General features: G+C 43.9%; 1 protein-coding gene across 3 annotated transcripts; it reads left to right on the top strand.

Annotated features, from left to right (window-relative positions):
- The first annotated feature begins 16,001 nt into the window (after positions 1 to 16,001).
- On the top strand, positions 16,002 to 22,567 carry slc22a6l (solute carrier family 22 member 6, like). 3 transcript variants are annotated; one of them, XM_086177446.1, is made up of 10 exons: positions 16,002 to 16,522; positions 16,624 to 16,727; positions 17,803 to 17,957; positions 18,036 to 18,204; positions 18,290 to 18,413; positions 19,919 to 20,034; positions 20,129 to 20,343; positions 20,464 to 20,572; positions 21,807 to 22,010; positions 22,206 to 22,567. In XM_086177446.1, the coding sequence occupies exons 1-10, from the start codon at positions 16,142 to 16,144 to the stop codon at positions 22,291 to 22,293; spliced, it is 1,665 nt and encodes a 554-aa protein (XP_086033572.1). In that variant the 5' UTR covers positions 16,002 to 16,141; the 3' UTR covers positions 22,294 to 22,567. The 3 variants fall into 3 exon arrangements, with proteins under 3 accessions (XP_086033572.1, XP_086033571.1, XP_086033573.1); XM_086177445.1 differs by having other exon boundaries at positions 17,803 to 18,204; XM_086177447.1 differs by lacking the exon at positions 22,206 to 22,567 and having other exon boundaries at positions 17,803 to 18,204; positions 21,811 to 21,981.
- The last annotated feature ends 130 nt before the right edge of the window (positions 22,568 to 22,697 follow it).

Here is a 22,697-nt window from a genome sequence, read left to right as displayed (position 1 = left end):
AATAGAGGCATTGTACGTTTTTATTTTACTTTTAATAGAAGGTATTTCTCGACCCCCTACATATTCATTGCCTCTGCAAGGTTTTTATCAGTACCTGACAGTTTGACTTACTAAATCATTTTGAAAATAGCTTGTTCTATGTTTTCTTTTGTTTGCAACCGTAGACAGTTTTATTATCCTTTGCAACACGCTTATGTATATATCTATGTATGTTTTTGCTGTCCTTGACTCGTATGTTTCTGGATCTGTGGCAGAACACTGGCCACGGATTCATTACCGAACGAGTTAACTTTCATTGCTCAAGAATCGGAGCTACGGGAATTATAGCTAACGGAGGACGAAAAAAAAAAAAAAGCAAATGCACCCGTAAGATCTTTTTAGATCTACTCTGATACACAAGTGGTTTTGTACTGCAGTGAATTAAGATGCTAAATCCCAAGCTCGCTTTTCCTTCACAGTGTTTTACCCAGGAAACTCACTGCACCTTTAAATGTTTGATGAGATTTGCTCCTCATGGTGCAATGATTCAGCTCTTCACACAGGATCAATCAGTGACAAAGAGACCCAGAGGCGGCATGGCTGCGTTTATCTCCCAAAACCAATAATGGCCATTATAGTAGATGGTCACCTGTGGACGACTGCGTGCCTTCCTGTTCAAGACAACACAAATGTTACCGCCGATGCTCAGTCAATAGCAAGACCAAGAGTCCGTTTATAATGAGCATTCAGGATCGGGTAATCAGAAATGGCTTTTCCACTCACAGACGGCATTAATTAACTTTTCCCGAGTCGCCCGCTTCATGGTTAACTACCAAAACAGGCCCCTCGGTGAGAACCTCTGCACCTATCCGTCCAATGATGCTTCACTGAAAACAAATAAAATCCTCTTTTTTTTTTTTTTTTTTAATGACTTTATATTAGTATTGCGTGGCGTTATAGGCGCACACGACAAAATCCCACGGTTCGTTAATGAGCAACCGTGCACACACTCGCCAATAATGGGAATTATTTGGTTTTGTTTGCTTCATTATTTACCGTCAACCACAGTTGCTCTGTGAATTTGGGTGTTTTTATTTCACTTAAAACCCAGGCAGGTCACAGATCAGTCCTTCCTGCTTTCTGGCGAGCGGCTGTCGCCTCAGTGTCCATCGGCGGTTCTACTCGTATCTATTTAGTCAGCGTTGCATTTAATGAAAGTTAATATTTAAAGACGTTGTTTGCTCGCTTGTGTGTGTGTGTGTCGCTGTGCTGAAAACGTTAACTTTAAAACACACATCACGGCGTAGATTTTTTTTGTCATACGCGCGGACACACTCACTCGAATCAAAGTGCCTCCTGAAGTTTGTTTTTTGTCGGACGAGTTGCGGATAACAACATAACGCGGTGTTTCACACCTGCCTCCAGATCCAGTCCTCACTTGATGAGTGCTGTTTGACACATCCCTCAGGCGATCCTCTCCGCCACATTTTTTTTGCTGCGTTTGGCCCTCAAACATGGCTTACCTTCTTAAAAAGTGAAGCTGTCACCGAGTCCTTCCGTGATGAATGGCACTCAGGTTCTGCACTTTGGCACCGTGTTGCTCATTCAAGTTTGCGCGACAGTGACAAAAACGCGGCGCTCTCCAGAGAAACTATTCTTGCCTGGCCGAAACAGCCCGGGTGCTTTTGAGAGCCGTGTTTTGTTTTGTTTTTTCTCTCTCTTCCTGGAAACAGGGAGGCATCCTCGGGGGCGGCGACGCCATCAGATGCGGCGGATGGATGCCGATATGAGAGGACGTCGCCGGCTGAATTCCGTGGGTGATTCGTCAGGTGAAATATCCTTTGCGCAAATGAATGGAGTCTGGTTTTAGGCCCACGGAGGCGGCTTTTACAATCCCCCCGTTGTGAGACTGATAAAAGATTATCTGATTTTCTATTATCTTAGTGTCGGTGGTTGATAGGGCTGGAAGCTCACCACTGCAGTGAGTTCAGCCCTGGAATATCATTATTGGGGGAATCTATAATGTATCACTTAGCGCGTCCGTTCATACCGGCGCTGCTCACCTAATTCTAATTACCGTAGACGCGCTAATTGAAACCCACAATGGCGGTCAGAGGTTTCGCAACCCATTTATTAGATACGATTGAGAAAAGTAACGTAGAAATAAATATCCAGCCCGCCATTTGAATAAAACCGCCGGGGGAGATGCATCGTTGTTCTTTTTCAGTAATGGATCGCTTTTACATGGTAATCCATCCGAGCGCTTTCATCACCCACTTCCGCCGACTCAAGAACAAACAGCGTTAAAACAAGCGCAGCCCAACCTAAAAACACTGAGAGGCGTCTGAAATGCACGCGGGGGGGAAAAATAAAAAGAGGAGAGGAAAATGGCGAGGATTTGAAGAGCTACGTGGAACGATGTTGACTCTCCTCGGGTAAACGAAGACGGAAAAAACCCGAGAAGACGCGTCGCCTCTTCGCCCGACGGTTTCAGGAGGAGCAGACGGCATTTTACTTTCGGGCAAACGGCGAGAATTTTGCAGAGCCTGAAAGTGTGTGACGCCGCACGTCTCGCTTTAACCGGCCCTCCGTTTACATCACGCGTGCGTTATGCAGAAACGGAGCACCCTTTCATAGGAATCACTTGCGAAAATAATTTCTTTAACCGAATTCCTTTCACTCTCCGGCGCATCCGCGGTGATCTGACACCGCATGTCATATCGTTTCCCGAGTGACGAGCTTGTAAATACTCCCGGGGACAAAACCGGAGTTAATGCGGAACAGACTCGCGTTAACGCCTCACAAACCGCTCGCCGCTCAGGGTCTCCTTCAACCCGAACCTCCCCGCTGTCCATCTACGAGCTAAAATGGAAGTCGCGGGGATGCATTGTTTGACAGCTGCGTGTTTTCCGGATGATTTAAACCCCCTCGAACAGAAGTGGTCACCGCAATTCCTCTCCGTAGGAGATCTCTTTTTAAACTAGAGCGAGGGATAAGACCGAGGCTGCCCGACCTCTTGGCCGATACCAGCTGGCATTGGCTCCTCTGCTTCCTTCCTTGATCGCGCTCTCGGATGTAATTATCTAAAACGGATATGAGCTCCGTATTAGCCATATGGAGCTTTGCAAAATACTCCTGAAACTTTTATTTATTTTATTTTTTTATGAAAAAGGGCAGCGTAGCCGGTCCACCTGCTGCGGCGGAGGCAGCGGCGTGATCGCAAGCAAAGAAAGATGGATGTTTTTGTTCGAGGCCAAGTCGCGCGCATCTTTTTTCATTCTCAGCACATCATGAAAGGCTGCCTATATAAACAACACACACACACACACACACACATTATTAGTATATTCAAAAATATATCGTTTTATGTAAAAGCCTGAGAGTTGTATAGGGTTTTTTTTTCATGGTTTGCTGTGTGTATTTTCAAAATAATGTATGCGTGTACGGCGTGCACAGGGCTGGGGGGGCACTCAGGCTTCAATCATTTCCAGGACAGCTTTTGAGCAACATAAGCGTACGAATAATATTTCAGTCCTTTGTGTGGGAATGTTTCAAATACATACGTAAAAAGCCTTTCATCTGTATATGTGGGAGGTTTTCAGCGTGACATGTAAATGAGTTTGGTTTCATATATATATATATATATATATATATATATATATATATATGTTTGCATGCATATGACACCCCCCCACTCAACCCCCTCATTATGTTTAGTCAATAGCGCCAGCTTTACACGTGAATTCAAAAAAAATTAAATAAATGAAGTCCAATGCTGCTTGTGCAAGAAATACTGCTTCAGCACCATTTCGATATTCGTCATCCAGATGCCTGAACGCAACCTTCACTCGTTCATTATCTGGTACCGTATCTGGATTATCCGGTACCGTAAATGTTTTATTTTGGAAAAGTGACTCGCTCTCGACACGTGATAATTAACGTCAATATTAAACCCACAAGCTCGCAAAATTGGAAAGTTTCTTTGCCCGGCGAGGAGACACAGGAAGACCACTATAAAAAGAAAGCTGCATTTAACAGACGATACCGGGAGACCGACTTAAAATATGGATTTATGGCGACGGGTGATTGGCACGCACCAAGCCCGCTCTGCATAATATGCGGCGACCGGCTCTCCAATGAGGCAATGAAGCCTTCAGAACTGCTTCGCCTCTTGCAGAGCGAGCATCCTGCATTAAAAAACAAGCCTTTGGAGAATTTTGAAAGAAAAAAGCGGGATATTTATGGATTAATATGTATATATGCGGCCCTGGGATTGACTGGCGACCGGTCCAGGGTGTACCCCGCCTCTCGACCGGTGACAGCCGGGACAGGATGAGTGCGAGAGGATGGATGGATGTATTTGTCCAACACACCTTAAAGGCCGCTGCGTGAAAATATTGTGTGACATTAAACTGGTCCGTGGCGCAAAGAAGGTGGGGGACCGCCGGTTTAGGCCATTTATCCTGCAATCCCTGGACCGGCCGCCCGTCCATCACAGGAACACATAGTGACATGCAACATTCACACATTTTAAGCAATGCAATTTAAACAATGATGTGGCTAATTTATGTTTTTTTTTTTGCCGCAAAAATTTAGCGTCTTCACATCGGACAAATGAAATTACCGAACGGGTAATGAAAGAGAGACCGAGGAAGTGTGTGGCAAAGTACAAAAATTCCAAGGCCATTCACTTCTGTCACCGAAAAAGAGGACTTATATGTATGTATTTATTTTATATTTGTTTATATTTGTTTGTTTATATTTTTATATTGTATTGTATATTGTTTTATATTATATGTTTTTATATGTATTTATATGTATAAATAAATTAATTAATTTGCTTATATACATTTTTTGGACATATATATACATATAATAAATCAATTAATAAAATCATCAAAAATAAAATAAATTGATAAATCAAAAAAAAAAAAAAGTATTAATAAGTTACTCTACAGAACTGTGAAAATTGTAAGTAAGCTTGCGCTGTATTTATATAACAAATATATCATGAGCAGGGGGGGTTAGGTGATGAGGGGTTTGCAGGGTTGCTGAGAACTGAGGAGTTGGACGGCTCTGGGGACAAAGGTTGAGCTTCTCCTTTAGGTTTTCCAGTACGTATTTGTAGATCTTACCGGTACGTATTTAATTAAAAGTTAAAAAAATAAAATTCTGTGTAACATCTTTCTGTGTGAATATCTCATGCTAAAACGTGGACACCTTTGGCTTATTGACAAGTGCGACCTACACATATGCTTATTTAGTTATTTTTAGTTAGGTGTGGCTTATATAGATATGGTATGTATATAAAACATTGTGCAAAAGTATAGGTTTAACTAAATTAGATGAAATAAACGTTTTATTCATGAGCATTTCACGCTTTCTATCAGGTAACTAAAGAGCAGCTAATCATGGTGCAGATCTTTGCAGCTCTCCATAAAGAAATTAAAGCTATCTTCTATTGTCAAAGTTCCCTTTCAGAGCTTGCAGAAGAGAGAAATGGCGGGTAGCGGCAGCTCCGTCTGTGTGGACACCGCAGGTGTGCGCGCTCCAGCAGCTCTGTACGGCAGAAAGCTGGGGATAATCAGCATAGCCCAGGCATTAGACAGAGCACAGAACTGTCAGGAACAACACGGGAAACCCAAAATGATGTGGGGAACCGGGTCCTGCGGCCCGCTGTTACTGTAAGTAACCGTATGAGGCCAAATGGAAATGCGATAATACCGGCGCCCGGGCTTCTTATTCTATGATCAATCAAGCTGCAAACACAAAGCGGGGACGTTTAACAAGGCTAACGTTTTGTTTAAGATCCGCATCGTCTTCTTCAGGGGAATGGAGATGGCGGTCGGATTCCCGGCTGCGTGTCGAGTACCCAAAGAACCCCCGCTTGGCACCCCGTGACCCGGCTCGCGCTTTGCTATCCACCGTAACGCGCTCCGAAGCAGCGCTCCATACGTTTGGACCGCGGTGCTAAAGGATGAGCTTTGGCAGGGTGTCAAACTCATTTTCACCGTTGGGACACGTCAGTATAATGTTTGGCCACATGGAACGGTAACAGTATAAATGTAACTAAATGCAATGTAAAATAAATGTCACGACTCCTTATTGTTAAAGAACTCTGAATTTATTACTCGTTCAAATCCAGAATGTTACACATGCATTTGCATAGATGTAAAAAAAAAATTTTTGCTCGTTTTTCCGCTACGCCGCCGCTTGCAGTGTTTTTGGATGCGGCTTTCGGGAGCATACTCTGCTGCCATCATCATTTGGTTTTTAATTTCGGGACAATTTGTTGTTTTTCTGAAAGGCATACCTCGGTATGCTTCGTGTTTGGCGTCGAAATGCCAACAAAGATTTTACTCTTTCACAACCGACGCCGCCTCATAACACAAAAAAACGTACTGATTTTTCTCCTTGTAACGTAAACAAATGTATTGGCCTTTCTATCTTTCCTAAAAACAGCCTTTTGTCTGCAGCAGCTTTTCTCTTCCTAAACATTTAGGCATCATTTCTCAATGTTGAAAATGGCATAGATGTGGATCTAATAGCGGCACGCTGTCACTTGGCGGGTAACACGATCGCCATGTTATGCACCTGTTTGACTTCTTAATTTTAAGACAATCAGACCTTTTAAGATGTTCTGGCGGGCCACATTTGGCCTGCAAGCCTTGAGTTTGGTGCATGTGCACGTGCGCATATCCTGTGGAAATATCAGTGAGTTTTATCTCTGCATCAAGGTTGGGGAATCATGAAAGAGATGCACGGCAACCCGTTTCTGACCCAGGCGTGGACGTTCGCGCTAAGCCTCCGACTTCTGCACGGATGCTGCAAAGATGCCCTCAGTGTGTGCGTAACGCTCTGCACACCTGATCATATACAGGCATTAAGGAGGTACTTCTTTTAAAGTATGTCAGATCAGACAAAAAACAGTCTTTTGACCTCGCTGCTGAAGCCTTTGCAAAACACAGCGATCCCCGCAGCGAGGTGTCAACGGCGGCATGGGTTTTGGTCAGGCGTGATTTTTGAGGCTGTATTTATGTCAGCTGGTGGACACACCCTCTCCAAGGATTCAAAACTTTTATTGTCATTACTGAGAATGCATTGAAAATTAAAGGTAGCGGCCTTTTAGGTTTAGTGGAAACAAAAAACAAACAAAAAACAGCAGTAGCACAACAATACAACCATAGCAGCGTATGTAGGTTAGAGATGTAAAGACCAAAAAATAAAAATAAAAATAAAAAAAAAATAAAAAAAAATAATTAATTAATCACAACTAGAAGAATAAATAGATACATATGTAAAAAAAAAAAAAAAAAAAAGGAAAAAGTAAAGAAGTAAAAAGGTGAAAAGTGGAAAAAAAAGGGTTTATTGCAGTGTACTGTACGTGAGGTATTCACGTGGAAATTGAAGGTGTGATGCTCAATGTTGTTAGCGGCTATGCCCCGCAGGTGGGATGTGAATCTGAAGAGAAGGAGAAGTTCTGGAATGAGTTAGATGAAGTGATGCAGAATATTCCCAGAAATGAGAGAGTAGTCATTGGTGCAGACTTCAATGGACATGTTGGTGAAGGCAATAGAGGGGATGAAGAAGTGATGGGCAGATTTGGTATCCAGGATAGGAATGCAGAGGGACAGATGGTGGTAGATTTTGCAAAAAGGATGGAAATGGCTGTAGTGAACACCTTTTTCCAGAAAAAACAGGAACATAGGGTAACTTATAAGAGCGGAGGTAGGAGCACGCAGGTAGACTACATTTTGTATAGACGAGGTAACCTGAAAGAGATCAGTGACTGCAAAGTAGTTGTAGGTGAGAGTGTAGCCAGACAGCATAGGATGGTGGTTTGTAGGATGACTCTGGTGACAAGGAAGATGAAGAGGACAAAGGCAGAGCAGAGGACAAAATGGTGGAAGCTGAAAAGGGAGGAGTGTTGCATGGTTTTCAGGGAGGAGTTGAGAAAGGGTCTGGGTGGTCAGGGTGAGCTCCCAGATGATTGGACAACAACAGCTAGTGTTATCAGGGAGACAGGTAGAAGAGTACTTGGTGTGTCATCTGGAAGGAAAGTAGATAAGGAGACTTGGTGGTGGAATGAGGAAGTGCAGGAGTGTATACAGAGAAAGCGGTTAGCGAAGAAGAAGTGGGATACTGAGAGGACTGAAGAGAACAGACAGGAGTTCAGGGAGGTGCGGCGAAAGGTAAAGATAGAGGTAGCAAAGGCAAAACAAAGGGCTTATGATGACTTGTATGCTCGGTTGGATAGTAAGGAGGGTGAGAATGATCTATACAGGTTGGCGAAACAGAGAGATAAAGATGGAAAGGATGTACAACAGGTCCGGGTGATAAAGGACAGAGAGGGAAATGTATTGACAGATGCTAGAAGAGTGATGGGAAGATGGAAAGAGTACTTTGAAGAGCTGATGAATGTGGAAAATGAAAGAGAGGCAAGGGTAGAAGAGGTGACTATTGTAGACCACAAAGTAGCAAAAATTAGTAAAAGTGAAGTGAGGAAGGCATTGAAGAGGATGAAGAGTGGAAAAGCAGTTGGTCCTGATGATATACCTGTGGAGGTGTGGAAGTGTCTAGGAGAGGCAGCGGTAGATTTCCTGACTAGATTATTCAACAGGATCTTAGAGAGTGAGAAGATGCCTGAAGAATGGAGAAAAAGTGTGTTGGTGCCTGTTTTTAAGAATAAAGGGGATGTGCAGAATTGTGGCAACTATAGAGGGATTAAGTTGATGAGCCATACAATGAAGTTATGGGAAAGAGTAGTGGAAACTAGACTGAGAGCAGAAGTCAGCATTTGTGAACAGCAGTATGGCTTCATGCCTAGAAAGAGTACTACAGATGCAGTATTTGCGTTGAGAATGCTAATAGAAAAGTACAGAGAAGGCCAGAGGGAGTTGCATTGCGTTTTTGTAGACCTAGAAAAAGCATATGACAGGGTGTCAAGAGAGGAGCTCTGGTATTGTATGAGGAAGTCTGGAGTGGCAGAGAAGTATGTTAGACTGGTGCAGGACATGTATGCTAGCTGTGAGACACTGGTACGGTGTGCTGTCGGGGTAACCGAGAAGTTCAAGGTGGAGGTGGGACTCCATCAGGGATCAGCTCTGAGCCCCTTCTTGGTCGCAATGGTGATGGATAGGCTGACAGATGAGGTTAGACAGGAATCCCCATGGACCATGATGTTTGCGGATGACATTGTGATCTGTAGTGAGAGCAGAAAACAGGTAGAGGAAAATCTAGAGAGGTGGAGGTATGCTCTGGAAAGGAGAGGAATGAAAGTTAGTCGCAGCAAGACAGAGTATATGTGTGTGAACGAGAGGAACTCGGGTGGAGCGGTGAGGCTACAGGGTGTGGAGATCAAGAAGCTGGAGGATTTCAGGTACTTAGGGTCAACAGTCCAGAGCAACGGAGAGTGCGGAAAAGAGGTGAAGAGACGGGTCCAAGCAGGTTGGAATGGGTGGAGAAAAGTGTCAGGGGTATTATGTGATAGAAGACTTTCAGCCAGAATAAAAGGAAAGGTGTACAAGACAGTGGTGAGACCAGCGATGATGTTTGGACTAGAAACTGTTACAATGACCAAAAGACAGCAGGCAGAACTAGAGGTTGCAGAGATGAAGATGTTGAGGTTCTCTTTGGGAGTGACCAGGATGGAGAGGATCAGGAATGAGTCTATCAGAGGGACGGCACATGTCCGATGTTTTGGAGAGAAGGTCAGAGAAGCCAGACTGAGATGGTTCGGTCATGTACAGAGAAGAGATAGTGAATATATTGGTAGACGGATGCTGGAATTGGAGCTGCCAGGCAGGAGGTATCGAGGAAGACCAAAGAGAAGATTTATGGACATAGTGAGAGAGGATATGAAGGTAGTTGGTGTGAGAGAGGAAGATACAGAGAATAGGGTAAGATGGAAAAAGTTGATTCGCTGTGGCGACCCCTGATGGGAAAAGCCGAAAGAAGAAGAAGAACTGTACGTGAGGTATTCAGGGTTGTGCCGAATTGAGCGCGATGACCGCTCTGGGCTAAAAACTGCTTTCCAATCTGTCTGTTTTTGCCTTAATTTTCCAATGCGCTGCTAAAAAGCGTCACTATTTCTCTGGCTTATTCACACCCCTTGTTTTGACTTGTGAAGCACATTTGGTATTTTAAACACAGGCAACGCCAATTTCATTTTACGTCGTCGCCTCCCCCGACACGCTCCTCTTTGGATTTGGATCACGAGAGGACGATCTCATTATCCTTTAGCTGGTGGAAGATCCTGGAGGAACTTGCTTTTAACCGAGTTGGATTAATCACCTATCGTGACTAAGCCGCCAGCAGGTATTATTTGGGACACATCATCGGCGTACGACTGCATCCTTGGGTGATTTTTGCCTTTTACTCATCTTCCTCTGAGTTCATCCCACAACACGCCTGGGTGTGTGCGCCCGAATCCAACTGACATTTTGCAGCTGCTGGCGACGAACCCCCCCCCGGAGTTACGCCACCGCTGCTTTAAGTTCTGCTCCTCACCCCCTCCAACGTCTAGTTACCCTTGAAAAACTCATCAAACAATTGTTTATATCCTCTTCTTCGCAGCTGCGAAATCAAAAACCGCCTTTGACAAACATCTTCTGCGTAGACGTGCCGCACTCTTTCAGCCGGCTGATTCCCCGTGATGAACATTGATCTCCGTGTCCAATCGGCTGTCTGCTCCACTCACCCCCCCCCCGCCAACAACCTCCTGCTTTTCACAATTCCTGCTCGTCTCTGGATCTGAATGCAGATTTCTCCCATTTATAGTATCATCCCCTTTGCTGTCGCCACTTGTGATGTACTTTTCGCTCCGCACGATAAACAACGGTTCGCGAAGCAGACGCCGATGCCTCCTGGTTGCATCTGTTGATGCGGCAGAAACACCACCGACAAGTGTTGCGGCGTCTTGTTCCCCATGCAAGCACTCCGACGAGTAGATTCTCTTCAGCTCGGTGCCGCTTGAGAAGCGACACCTGCATCTCGGTTAATGTCGGAGCGCTGGATTCGTATTTACGCTCAACATATGGAGCGCTGTCACGACTAGAAAGCGTTTCGTTAGCACGCTTCGGTTGCTCGGCTCGCCGGATGCGAATTTCCACCTGGGATCTAATGGAACCACCGGAGACGGAGGTCATTTCCAGGTTTCTATGCTAAAACCCGGTGTGTGTGTGTGTGTGTTTGTGTGTGTGTGTGTGTGTGTGTGTGTCATGCCGCCACTCTGGCTGTTTCTGATTGGACGTTGTCTTCACGGGACGCCAGGTTACAGGTTTCAAATTAGAACTGCGATGGTATTTTGGTAACTTTCTGATGACAAAGGAGCTGAACAATTGTAGAATCTGTCTTTTTTTTAAGACCTTCAACCATCTTTTAATCCATTTAAGAGCGGTTGCAAGACTTTATGCAACCTCATGCAAAGAAAGTGCGCAGTAACTGTGCTCTATTTAAAAGTCCGATCAGAATCGGATTGTAAAAGAATCCTCGGAATCACGAGCGCCCCCTACCATGAGGCAGGAGAACTGCGTGCCTCACTTGGTGGCTCTTTGCAGCTGTTTTATGATGGAGAAACTGGTAACACACACACAGTTGTTGACAAAAACACTACATTGGAAATATAGTTCATGTATCAAAAATGTTTAGACATTTTAATAGCGACATCCAGAGAGACAGCAATACTAAGTGCCGAGCAGGCCAGCAGTCAGCCGTCGCTGCGCAGTCTATGTTGAGGCTCAATAGTCTGCGGCCTCACCGCACATCTCTATTTGAACGGCAAATGTGAAAGTCCATCGAAAAAAATAAATAAAACTGGTGTAGTTAAATGAAATATACCTTTACAGTGCAAATCACTAATTAATATAACCATTTTACTGTTTTTTCGTTTTTACATTTTTTCCTCTCCTCGATTTGCAAGTGAGGCACGGCCTCTCCTGCCTCCCCTGACTGCACGTCACTTCTTTCTCAATCCCTGTTTAAGTGAATTTTGGAAATCACTGACACGCCAGGAAGCTTACCTTTCGCAGAGCTTACCTTTTCGTTGCTGCCTGATCTGACTCACGTGTTTACCCTGTTGTTGATTTTTTTACGATGGGCGCCCTCGCCGACGAAACCCTCCTCGTATTTTTGAGGATGCAGAGGAGAGGGTCTGATGGAGGCGGACGATTCCCAGTGGCGACCCCTGAAGGAAGCGCCCCGAAGGAGACACAGAAGTCTGAGGGAGAGGGATTAGCTCTCGAGGATGTTGGATTTCACCGTTGCACGTTACCTGAGTAAGGCAGCGGTTGGCGTTTCAGCCTCACAGCAAGAAGCTCCCTGGTTTGATTCCAACAGGAGGTCTTTCTGAATGGAGTCTCCATGCTCTCTTCTTTGGGTTCCCCAGGTTCCCTCCACAGTCTAAAGATATGCAGGAGGTTCACTGGAGACCATAAATTGGTCAGATGTGTGAATGAGAGTGTCCAGGATGTGCAGCGCTGACAATAAATGAATGTTACACGGGTCAATTCAACTAAAAAGCAAATGAAATAAGCATACCAAAGGCCTCCGCACTCATTCCCGATGTTGCTTATCCTGCTCCAGGATTGGCTTTCACCCACGATGTCACACACCCTGACCCGTTAGCATATATAGCTAACGGGTATAGCATAGATATACCGTCACGTCAGTGGCACGCAGTGAGGTTCATGGCTGGTGAGGCAATGATGTCATCACAGTCAGATTTACAAACATATCAACCCTACAGAGTAACTTATTCGCCATTTTATTGGCAGCAGTTGACGTGTTTTGTTTAAATATCATATCAGCATTCTTCATATAAAAACAAACTGTAGCATAGAAAAAAGCACATGTGAAAATAACGTTATTATCACTTACCTTTACTTATAAATGAAGTCCATACTCTGCTCCTTCTGAAGCATCAACAACTTGCTTGTAGAAGTCTTTCTTATGTTTCTTCAAATTTAAAAGTCTCTCTGTCTCAATGGAAGTCGCTGCCAGTGAACACAGTCGTCCTCCATCGGTCCTATTCCGACTGTACGTTTTGAGTCTTTTCGGTGCCGAGAGCGAGCCGGAACGGTGACCGCCGGCTGGAGCAACTTTGTCAACTCAGGAACAGTTTGAATGAGATCCTTTTGGGCCAAAAAGTTGAAGAAGAAGCTGCCCAGGAGATTCACGTTCATCCCTCACTGTTTGTGAGCTATACAGCTCGATGAGATCAGCAAAAAAAAATAGCTGGATGGCTGCACTTGACTTGCTAACTGTTTACTGTAGCTTGCTATTGCTAATTCTATTATTCTGTAGCGGAGTAGTTAGAAGGATCCCTGGGATCAGCGGCGCCCCCGTCCGTGAGGCACCGTCACTGCGTGCCTCACTTCATGTGTCTTCGCACTCGTTTTATGATTATGAGAAACACGTTACATTTGTTGACAAAAAACATTCGACACATAAGCTAAACTATGGAAATTTAGTTCATATATTAAAATTGTTTTTTAAATAGTGACATACAGAGACAGCAATACGGTCTCAGTCCATAGCATGCTATCACAGTTAGCAGAATCATTGCGCAATCCATAATTGACTCAGCTGGTTGCTGGTAAATCTGATTTTTTTTTTTTGAGCGATTTTGAAAAGGAATAACTAAAAATGGTGAAGCTACCTGGGAAATAACTTTATAGTACAAATCACTGAATAAATATAACCATTTAATTCATTTTTTCATTTTGAATTTTTTTTTTTCACGATGACAGGTGAGGCCCGGCCTCCCCTGCCTCTACTGACTGCACGTCACTGCGTCACGTTCATTCAGAGGCGGCACCTCCCTGATAGAGGTTCTCAGTCGTCCAGGTCGCGGTATATTCTATAATTTCAGCCCTCATCCGAGAGCCTTCTTCCGTTCTAATGACCTGTTTGGAGTTTCCAAATATCAGAATTCTGATTATCATGTCAGGAGACGGCCAGCACGGTGAAACAGTGGTTAGCGCTTTGGCCTCACGGCACGAAAAACCCGGGTTAGATTCCAACGATGGGAGTTTGCACGATCTCCCCGTTGGTTTCCTCCGCGAAAATCATGAAGGTTATTTGAAAAAAAATTGGGAAAAGTTCTCTGGGATCGACCCGTGACCAGTCCAGGTCCTGGCCAATGACAGCTGGGATAGACGGCCGAAGAAGCCTCTCGGATAAGGGGGTGAAACATTTTCAAGTGAAGATGTTCAGTTGCCAAGACAAGGATTCACCGTGAACCTCCCCAGATATCTGTTAGCATGTGCTAAAGTTATTATTCTGATTCTTGTAGGTGTCTTCCTGCCTAGAGATCATCTCAAAGGGTGTGTCCACACCCGCTTTCCGGGGAAAGCGTCATCGGACACCTGTGTCGTGATTCGGCGCCGTATGAGTAAAACCCGACGCGACTTGTGAGCTTTCTTCTGCGACGCCCCGCGATCTTTGTTCTCAAACGGCGAAAGAATGACGCCTTTTAATTCCGCGGGTGTGAGTCCGGCCCCGTCGGACCTACTTGAGTTCAGCCCGGCGGCTGCCTGTTCGTGCCAGAACACATTTCCTCACACTCCCGCTCACTTACAAGGCGGGACAGGAGATCCGCTCACCGCAAAGGTCCTGCTACCCTTTATTTGCATGGAGTCTATGTTCTGCCCAATAACGAGAAACATCAGTGTTCCTGCCTCGTTATACCGTCGTTTTTCTCACCGAAATACAAAATGTTGAGTTTGCTGATCTTTGAAACTCCTTCCCGAAGCCACGTAGAAGCTCTGGAGTCACGGGACGCCGCGTTGGAGGGAGAAGGGGGTGGAGATCTTTGACTCGCAGCTGAAAAAACTGCAAAGTTTATTGTTTTGCCGCGGTGCCCCTGCAGCTCTCCCTCGACCCGACATCATTACACAAGAGCACACATTCCTCAAAATTAATCGCAAGAGCACCAAACAGACATTTCGGTGTCCCGCGGCGCCACATGAAGAAACGTGTTTTTTTTTTTTTTTTTAACCCTCGTTTATCTTTCAGAAAACCCCGACGTGACCGTCAGCGCCGCTTTTTAAACCCTCATCACACAGTCACTCATTGACGGGACCGTCTTCTGTCCGCCGCACTGCGAGGGAGGCTGTGAAAAGGTCACAGTGCCAGAGACAACGGTTGAATATTAATCACCGTCTTTTGCGCTCGTTTTATTTATTCCTTTTTTTTTTTTTTTGCATAATTGGCCCAAAGCCTGCTTTCCACCACAGCTTTAGGATTTATTCCTGCATACCTTTCAGTGTGTAAAACAACAATATCCAGACCGGGACGCCGCAGATAAATGATAAACCCTCTCCTCGGAAGAGGTTAATGCATGTAAAATGTATAAAACCAACAACGGCGGAGATACTTTTAAATGTATTCAACCTCACTTGGGTGATCCACTTAATTTGGAATTGATTTACATTTAAATACTTGTATCTTATCTCTACTCAGATTAAGACTTTAACCTAAATGATTTATCATCAGGGCTTGCGACTCCTCGCAGTGGAGGATGGAAGTCCCTATAACTTGCGTAATCCGAGCACACACACACACACACACACACACACACACACACGCATGTACACACACACACTCACACACACACACTGTCTGAGTAATGAATAAAGGGAAGGGGAAAGTGAGGAAAGAGCCAAGCGCACTCAAATGCCCTTCTCCGGATGCAGGAGCTCAGTCTTTTCGGACTCTTCTCCCGCGGCGAGGACCCACTTCTCCACCTGCTGGTGTTCAGCGCTGACCTGCTAATACCTCCAGAGGTTACATTGCACTTTCAATAATCCAGAGTCGAGAAAAGCCGCTGGAATTCAAGAGCCGATTATTCACTTTGACATGCTGCGGCAAAGGGGACACTTTTACCTCCTTTTGATTTTCCGGCCCTTTTTAAATGGCACTCTCTGGATTTCACCCGAAACCGGCGCCGTCGTCGCTCGGCGTCTGAATGAGTGAGCGCTAAATCAGCGGGTAAGTCCATCAAAACGTCCGGGCTGCTCGGACAGAGAGGTCTGAGAAGTCTCTTTTTTTTTTTTTTTTTTTTTTTTTGTTTTCTCGCTTGAAAGCAGTGAGTGCCGCTGAATATTAATGAACTCGGGGAGTTGATCTGTGAAGGGGAAAAAAAAAGAAAAAGAAACAAACCATGAGTTTCGGGGATCTCCTGGAGAAGGTGGGCAGCACGGGACGTTTTCAGATCGTCCACGTGACGCTCCTGTGCATACCCGTCATCATGATGGCCAGCCACAACCTCCTGCAGAACTTTGCGGCGGCGGTTCCCCCTCACCACTGCCGAGCGCACAAAAACCTCTCCCGCAGCCAGCTGAGCGCCGAGGAGACGCTGAGGATTACCGTGCCGCCGGACGGGACGGGGAAGCCGCAACGTTGCCGGCGCTACGTCGCCCCGCAGTGGCATCTGCTGGAGAGGAACGCCACCTCCGACTTGGACGGCGAGGGGGAACTGCAGGGATGCGCCGACGGCTGGGCCTACAACATGACCGAGATGACCAGCACCATCATATCCGAGGTTTCGCCTTCAGTTTCTCCGCCTCGAAGTTTCTCCGCGTCCGATTTCCGCCGCCGTCCACGTCCCGGTTTGTTGCTACGTTTGTGAAATTGTGTTCGCAGTGGCATTTGGTGTGTGACCTGCGGTCCTTGAAGCAAATGAGCCAGACGGTGTACATGGGAGGCGTGCTGGTCGGAGCGCTGGTTTTCGGAGGCCTTTCAGACAAGTACGAATAACCTCTCGCTAATTTCGCATTTTGCCTTCCGCCCTTTCGGTTGCCCTGTCTTCATTTCTAACGTTATATCCCTTCAACCGCTGTGCATCATCTGATGGATTTACGCTCGAAACCTCCGACACCGGAAGAACTTGCACATATATAAAGCGCTGCATATCTTCTAGATCAGGGGTGGGCAATTATTTTGGCAAGCGGGCCACATTTCATATTTAATTTCTATATCATGATAATTGAACAATATGAAAACTGCAATATGAATATTTACATTTTTCGGCATTTTATTTCAACTTAAAAAAATCATTAATGATCATGTAGATGTACCGACATTATTTTGAATGCAATCATCCATACAATATCAAACAAAAGGAAAAATATAAGGAGTTTCTGAATTTATTATTGATTGAAAATACTTGTTAAAAATATTCAAAGAAAATTGTTTGGCGGGCCGGATAAAAAAAGGCAAAACGGGCCGGATGTGGCCCGCGGGCCGTAAAATGCCCAGGTCTGTTCTAGATGAAGGTTTTGCATGATAGAATATTCCTTTAACCGTTCCTTTAACACTCATAGCAGAAAGTGGATGGTGCAAGAAAAGTTAAAATTGCACGCTGTCTTCATTTCAAGAATTTGTAATGTTATATTATTTCAACCGGTGTGCATTACGCGACGGATTTATATTCAAAACCACCGATATCCGAAGTACTTCCGCATGTATAAAACACTGCACACCTGTTAGATGAAGGTTTCGCACGACGCTAGAATATTCCTTTTACCGCCCACCACTCATAGCAGCGCGAGAAAAGTTATCTCACCAAGAATAAACAGTGCAAACAATATATGAATATATCATATCATGTACTCTACCTGATGTCATAAATTACACGCTTTACATTACAAATAGTCCACATACAAATATTATAAGCTCACTGATGAAGTGTAGCATAGCGGGATGAGGTACTTCGAGTTGACAACTGCTTTCTCACGTTGATGCATTTATGTAACAGTTAAATGTGTTTTTTTTTTTTTTTTTAAAGCGGCGCCGCTAATAGCGTTTCCTCCCGTCCTCCAGATACGGCCGCCGCGTCCTGCTGCTTTCCTCCAACCTTCTGATCGCCGCGTCGGGAACGTGCGCCGCTTTCTCCTCCTCCTTCTCGCTCTTCTGCCTCTTCCGGTTCTGCTGCGGCATGGCCTTGTCCGGGATCGGCCTGAACACCTTCTCCCTCAGTGAGTGGTCCGTTTTCGCTTCGGGACGAACGGCGGCGGCGTCCGGACGCTCACCTCGTGTCGCTCTTTCCGTCCAAGTCGTGGAGTGGATCCCCACGCGGGTCCGGACCGGGGTGGGGACCCTGACGGGTTACTGTTACACGGTGGGGCAGATCGTCCTGGCCGTCATCGCCTACTTCATCCGGGACTGGAGGTGGCTGACCCTGGCGGTGTCCCTGCCCTTCTACGTCTTCTTCCTCTATTCATGGTGAGATTTTCGACGCCCGGCGGGGAAGCGCGCGGGGATTTTCGCGCGAAGAAACGCATTGGTAAAATCGAATGACGTCACACAGGTGGTTTCTGGAATCGTCACGGTGGCTGGCGCTGAATAACAGGCCCGAGGAAGCCATCAAGAACCTGAAATATGTGGCGAGGATGAACAGACGACACGAGGAGGGAGACAAAATCGACAGTAAAGTGAGTGGCGCCGTCGAGCGATTTCTCACGACAGAGCCGGGGTTTGTGGACGGATAGAAAGGATGTCCAGAAGTGCAAAATGATGAAGGAAATAAAAAAAAAAATGTCCAAACAGAAATGAATGGCGTCTCTTGAAAGTCGCAGCTTCATATTACATCACATCTCTGAAGTCAGCCATTAAAAAATATTTGTAAAGTATATATCTATTTATATAATATATCTATCTATGAGTGTGTGTGTTTGTGTTTGTGTGATATATATATATATCTATACACATACACACATATCTTACATGTGTATGTAACTAAAGAAAATATACATAAAAATACATAAACATATAAAAAATATTCATATGTATGTATGCATTCAAATACAGTATAGAAACCAAAATAATACATTTCATTAGATTATTTCAGTTTTATATGAACAAACATATGAAATTATATATTTTTATATATATATATATATATATATATATATATATATATATTGATATTTATTTGACGTATCATATAAATTAAAAGATTAAACATATTTCATTATATGTTTTAATAAAATTAAATTTCAATATATTTATCATTTATGTATATATATTATATATCATATATGAATAGTTTATTTGATTTTCAATTTTTCCAATCGTTTTCCAATGACGGCGCGCTGATGTTTTCAGCAGTGAAACTTTCTTGCAGGGAGAAATAAATTGTTGAAAAAATAATAAACACAAAAAAAGTTGGACAACAAATTAATAAAACAATAATAATTATGATGATGATTATTATTACGATAATTATTAATTATTGTTATTATTATGATAATTGTGAATAACAATAATATTAATAATTGTTATGATAATTATTAATAATATTAATAACCATCATAATAATAATAATTTTGAGGAAAAGGACCTATTTTCCACCTAAGACCATGTGACCCCTCAGCTCCATCTTTTTCAGTGTACAGCTGAAATATAATGTAAATATAATGATATATTTAATGTATTTAATGTATCATATATATTACAATATGAAATATATTTAATGATATATTTTAACAAAATTAAATGTCAATGTATTTATCATTCACATACATATTATATATAGTATATAAATAGGGTTAATATAATTATTTCAATTTTTCCAATCATTTTCCAATGACGGCGCGCTGATGTTTTCAGCAGTGAAAATTTCTTGCAAGGAGAAATAAATAGCAGAAAAAATAATAAACACACAAAAAAGTTGGACAACAAATTAATAAAATTATTATTATGATTATCATTATTATTATTGTTGTTATTAATAATAATAATATTAATTATTATTATAATAATTATAATGGATATTTTGAGGAAAATGACCTATATCCCACCTGACCCCATGTGAGGCCTCAGCTCCATCTTTTCCAGCGTACAGCGAGGTTTTCCCTCTCCGGCGTTAAACCTTTCTTTCCCCCCGGCGGCCCATTTACAAACCGCCTGTGACGGCTCATTCTCTGCTTGTGCGCAGATGCTTTGTGAATCCATGAAGAAGGAGATGTCCAGCTCTCAGGGCTCCCACTCCGCCCTGGATCTGTTCCGAACGCCCACCATGAGAAGGATGACGTTCTCCCTCAGCGCCGTCTGGTCCGTTCCCGGCCTTTGTCGAGCAGAACAGTAAGCGGACATTTTTTCCCGACCTCGCATTTACCTTGCCGCCCCGGTAAAACCACGCGTCCAGGTTGTCGACCAGCTTCGCCTACTACGGCCTCTCCATGGACCTCCAGAAGTTCGGGGTGGACATCTATTTGATCCAGGTGATCTTCGGGTCGGTGGATATCCCCGCCAAGATCGTCATCACCGTGACGATGAGCTTCATCGGCCGGCGTCCGTCGCAGTGCGGCGCGCTCATCCTCGCAGGGATGACCATCCTGGTCAATCTGCTGGTGCCGTACGGTATGTCGTCCTTTCATTCTCCCCTGAAATAAACCTTATCCGGAACGATATTAAGGAGAGGCGAGGACACGAGAGCAGGGACGGAGATGTGAAGGTGACGGATGTTTCATGTCCGTGCAGAACAACAGCTGACGCGCACCTGTCTGGCCGTGATCGGCAAAGGTTGCCTCGCCGCCTCCTTCAACTGCTGCTACCTTTACTCCGGAGAGCTCTTCCCAACCATCATACGGTGAGAACAGCGCAGATCCTGAGGTGGAAATGAAAAAGTGATTTAGTGCGTGTTATGGAAAAGCAGGACTGCAAATTATTATTATTATTATTATCATTATTATTATTATTATGAACATCATCAACATTATTACCATTACCACCAGTATTATAATTATTATTACCAGTATTATTATTAACTTCATGATTACCACCATCATTATTATTATTCTTATTATAAGTCGTAGTGGCATGTTATTATTATTTCTATTAATTAGAATAATAATATTGCAATCATCACTGTTATTATTATTGTTATCATCATTATTATCATTTTGTTGTATCACACAATAACAACAACAACAATAATAATAATAATGACAACAATACTAATGATTGCAATATTATGATAATAATAATTGTCATTATTATTATTATTATCATCATTATTATTATTATATTGTATCACACAATAACAATGATAACATTACTAAAAAATATCAACAATAATAATGATAATAATAATAATAACATGTTTTATTATTATTATTATTGTTATTATTATTATTATTATTAAAAGTATCATATTGTTATCATGACTATAACTATATTTTTTTATTATATAATATTATTATTAGTATTATTTGTATAACTATGAATATTATAATTATTATTATTATTATTATTATTAAGATAGATATTATTGTTATTGATATTATTATATTTGTCTTTTCTGTCCTTTCTATGAGGTTTCACCCACTGATAGGTAGAAAAAAAAATTTATGTGGAAAAATCCCTCCCCTAAAATTCTGTGAAATAAAAATGTTACTTGCCTTCCAGGCGTTTTGACTGTACGGTTGCTTTGCCTGAAGAGAATAAGACAATAACAACCACAGGATCCACCACCACACGTATATATTTGGGACAAATCAAACCAGCCACACATCAGAATATGAAAAAGCGTCGACGCTGAGCAGCTCAGATGACGGCGGCTCCGGGATCTTCTCATCTGAAGTTCACGGCAGAGCCTCACCTCCGTCCCCCCGGGTCAGAGGTCGAGAGGCGAGCGAATAAAGATTAACCGCGTCGAGCGGCTAAACATTAAACGACCGCGTCGACCGTCCGACCGACTCCGCTGACTGACCGCGTGGCGTCGGGACGCTTTTTGCGAAATCTAAAGAAATATAGCACGAACCCTTTGACCTCACCTTTGCGTGAGAACGGGTCACCGGATCTCCTAATGTTTTATCTTTCAGCCAGAATGGGATGGGATGGGCCTCCATGATGGCGCGTATCGGCGCCATGGTCGCCCCCATGGTGCTCCTCTTGGGGGATTACACTCCGTGGCTGCCCGGCCTGATCTACGGCGGCGCCCCCATCCTCAGCGGCATGGTTGGAATCTTCCTCCCAGAGACACTGGGTCTACCTCTCCCTGACACTGTGCAAGACGTGGAGGACAGGTCAGCGCTCGCACTGAGAAACCGCCTTTTAAATCGGCATCGCGGGTCAAAACACAACAAAAATCGACACGAAATCGTTTCCAATGCGGAGCCTCCACGTTCTCTGCGTGGGTTTCCGAAAAACATGCTCATCAGAGACCCGAAATATTCAAAAATGGCGTTTTAAATCGACTGAATTTTCCATTTCCGACGCAGAGGCTCCGGGCGGCGCCCCAGAAGTCCGGCAAAGGAAGCGGCGGTTCTGCAAGACACCCAGGGGAACCTCCTGAAGCAGCTCAGCTGAACTGGTCTGCACCGCCCCGCTGCCATGTTAGTCCAAATAATTCATTTGATTTTCCAAAAACTGTTTTTTTTTTTTGTGGTGAAAATAATCGCCGCACCCAATCAGAGATTTAGTCGCATCCCGGACCAATCTTTTGACTAATTTAAGATGTTTTCTTCATAGAGTCAAGGCTTTCCTTTTGTATATTTTACACTTCTTACTACTCAACACACCTGAATGTGTGACAAAAAAAAAACTAAAACGCCTTCGTATTTTCATTAAAATGATCTGTTCAGTTTTGCCGTCTGTCCTCGCTCCGCTTATCGGCCGACCGCCGTCACTTCACTGCCACCCGATGGACGACTTCCGTTACGGCACGACTGAGCAGAAGCGAAGATAAAGCCAATGACATTGCAGCATTTGTA

Source organism: Fistularia commersonii, chromosome 29, assembly GCF_037954325.1.
Source record: "Fistularia commersonii isolate RoL2024-O1a breed Wild chromosome 29, RoL_Fcom_v1.0, whole genome shotgun sequence".
Lineage (NCBI taxonomy): Eukaryota > Metazoa > Chordata > Actinopteri > Syngnathiformes > Fistulariidae > Fistularia > Fistularia commersonii.
This window is presented reverse-complemented; position numbering and strand designations above follow the sequence as displayed.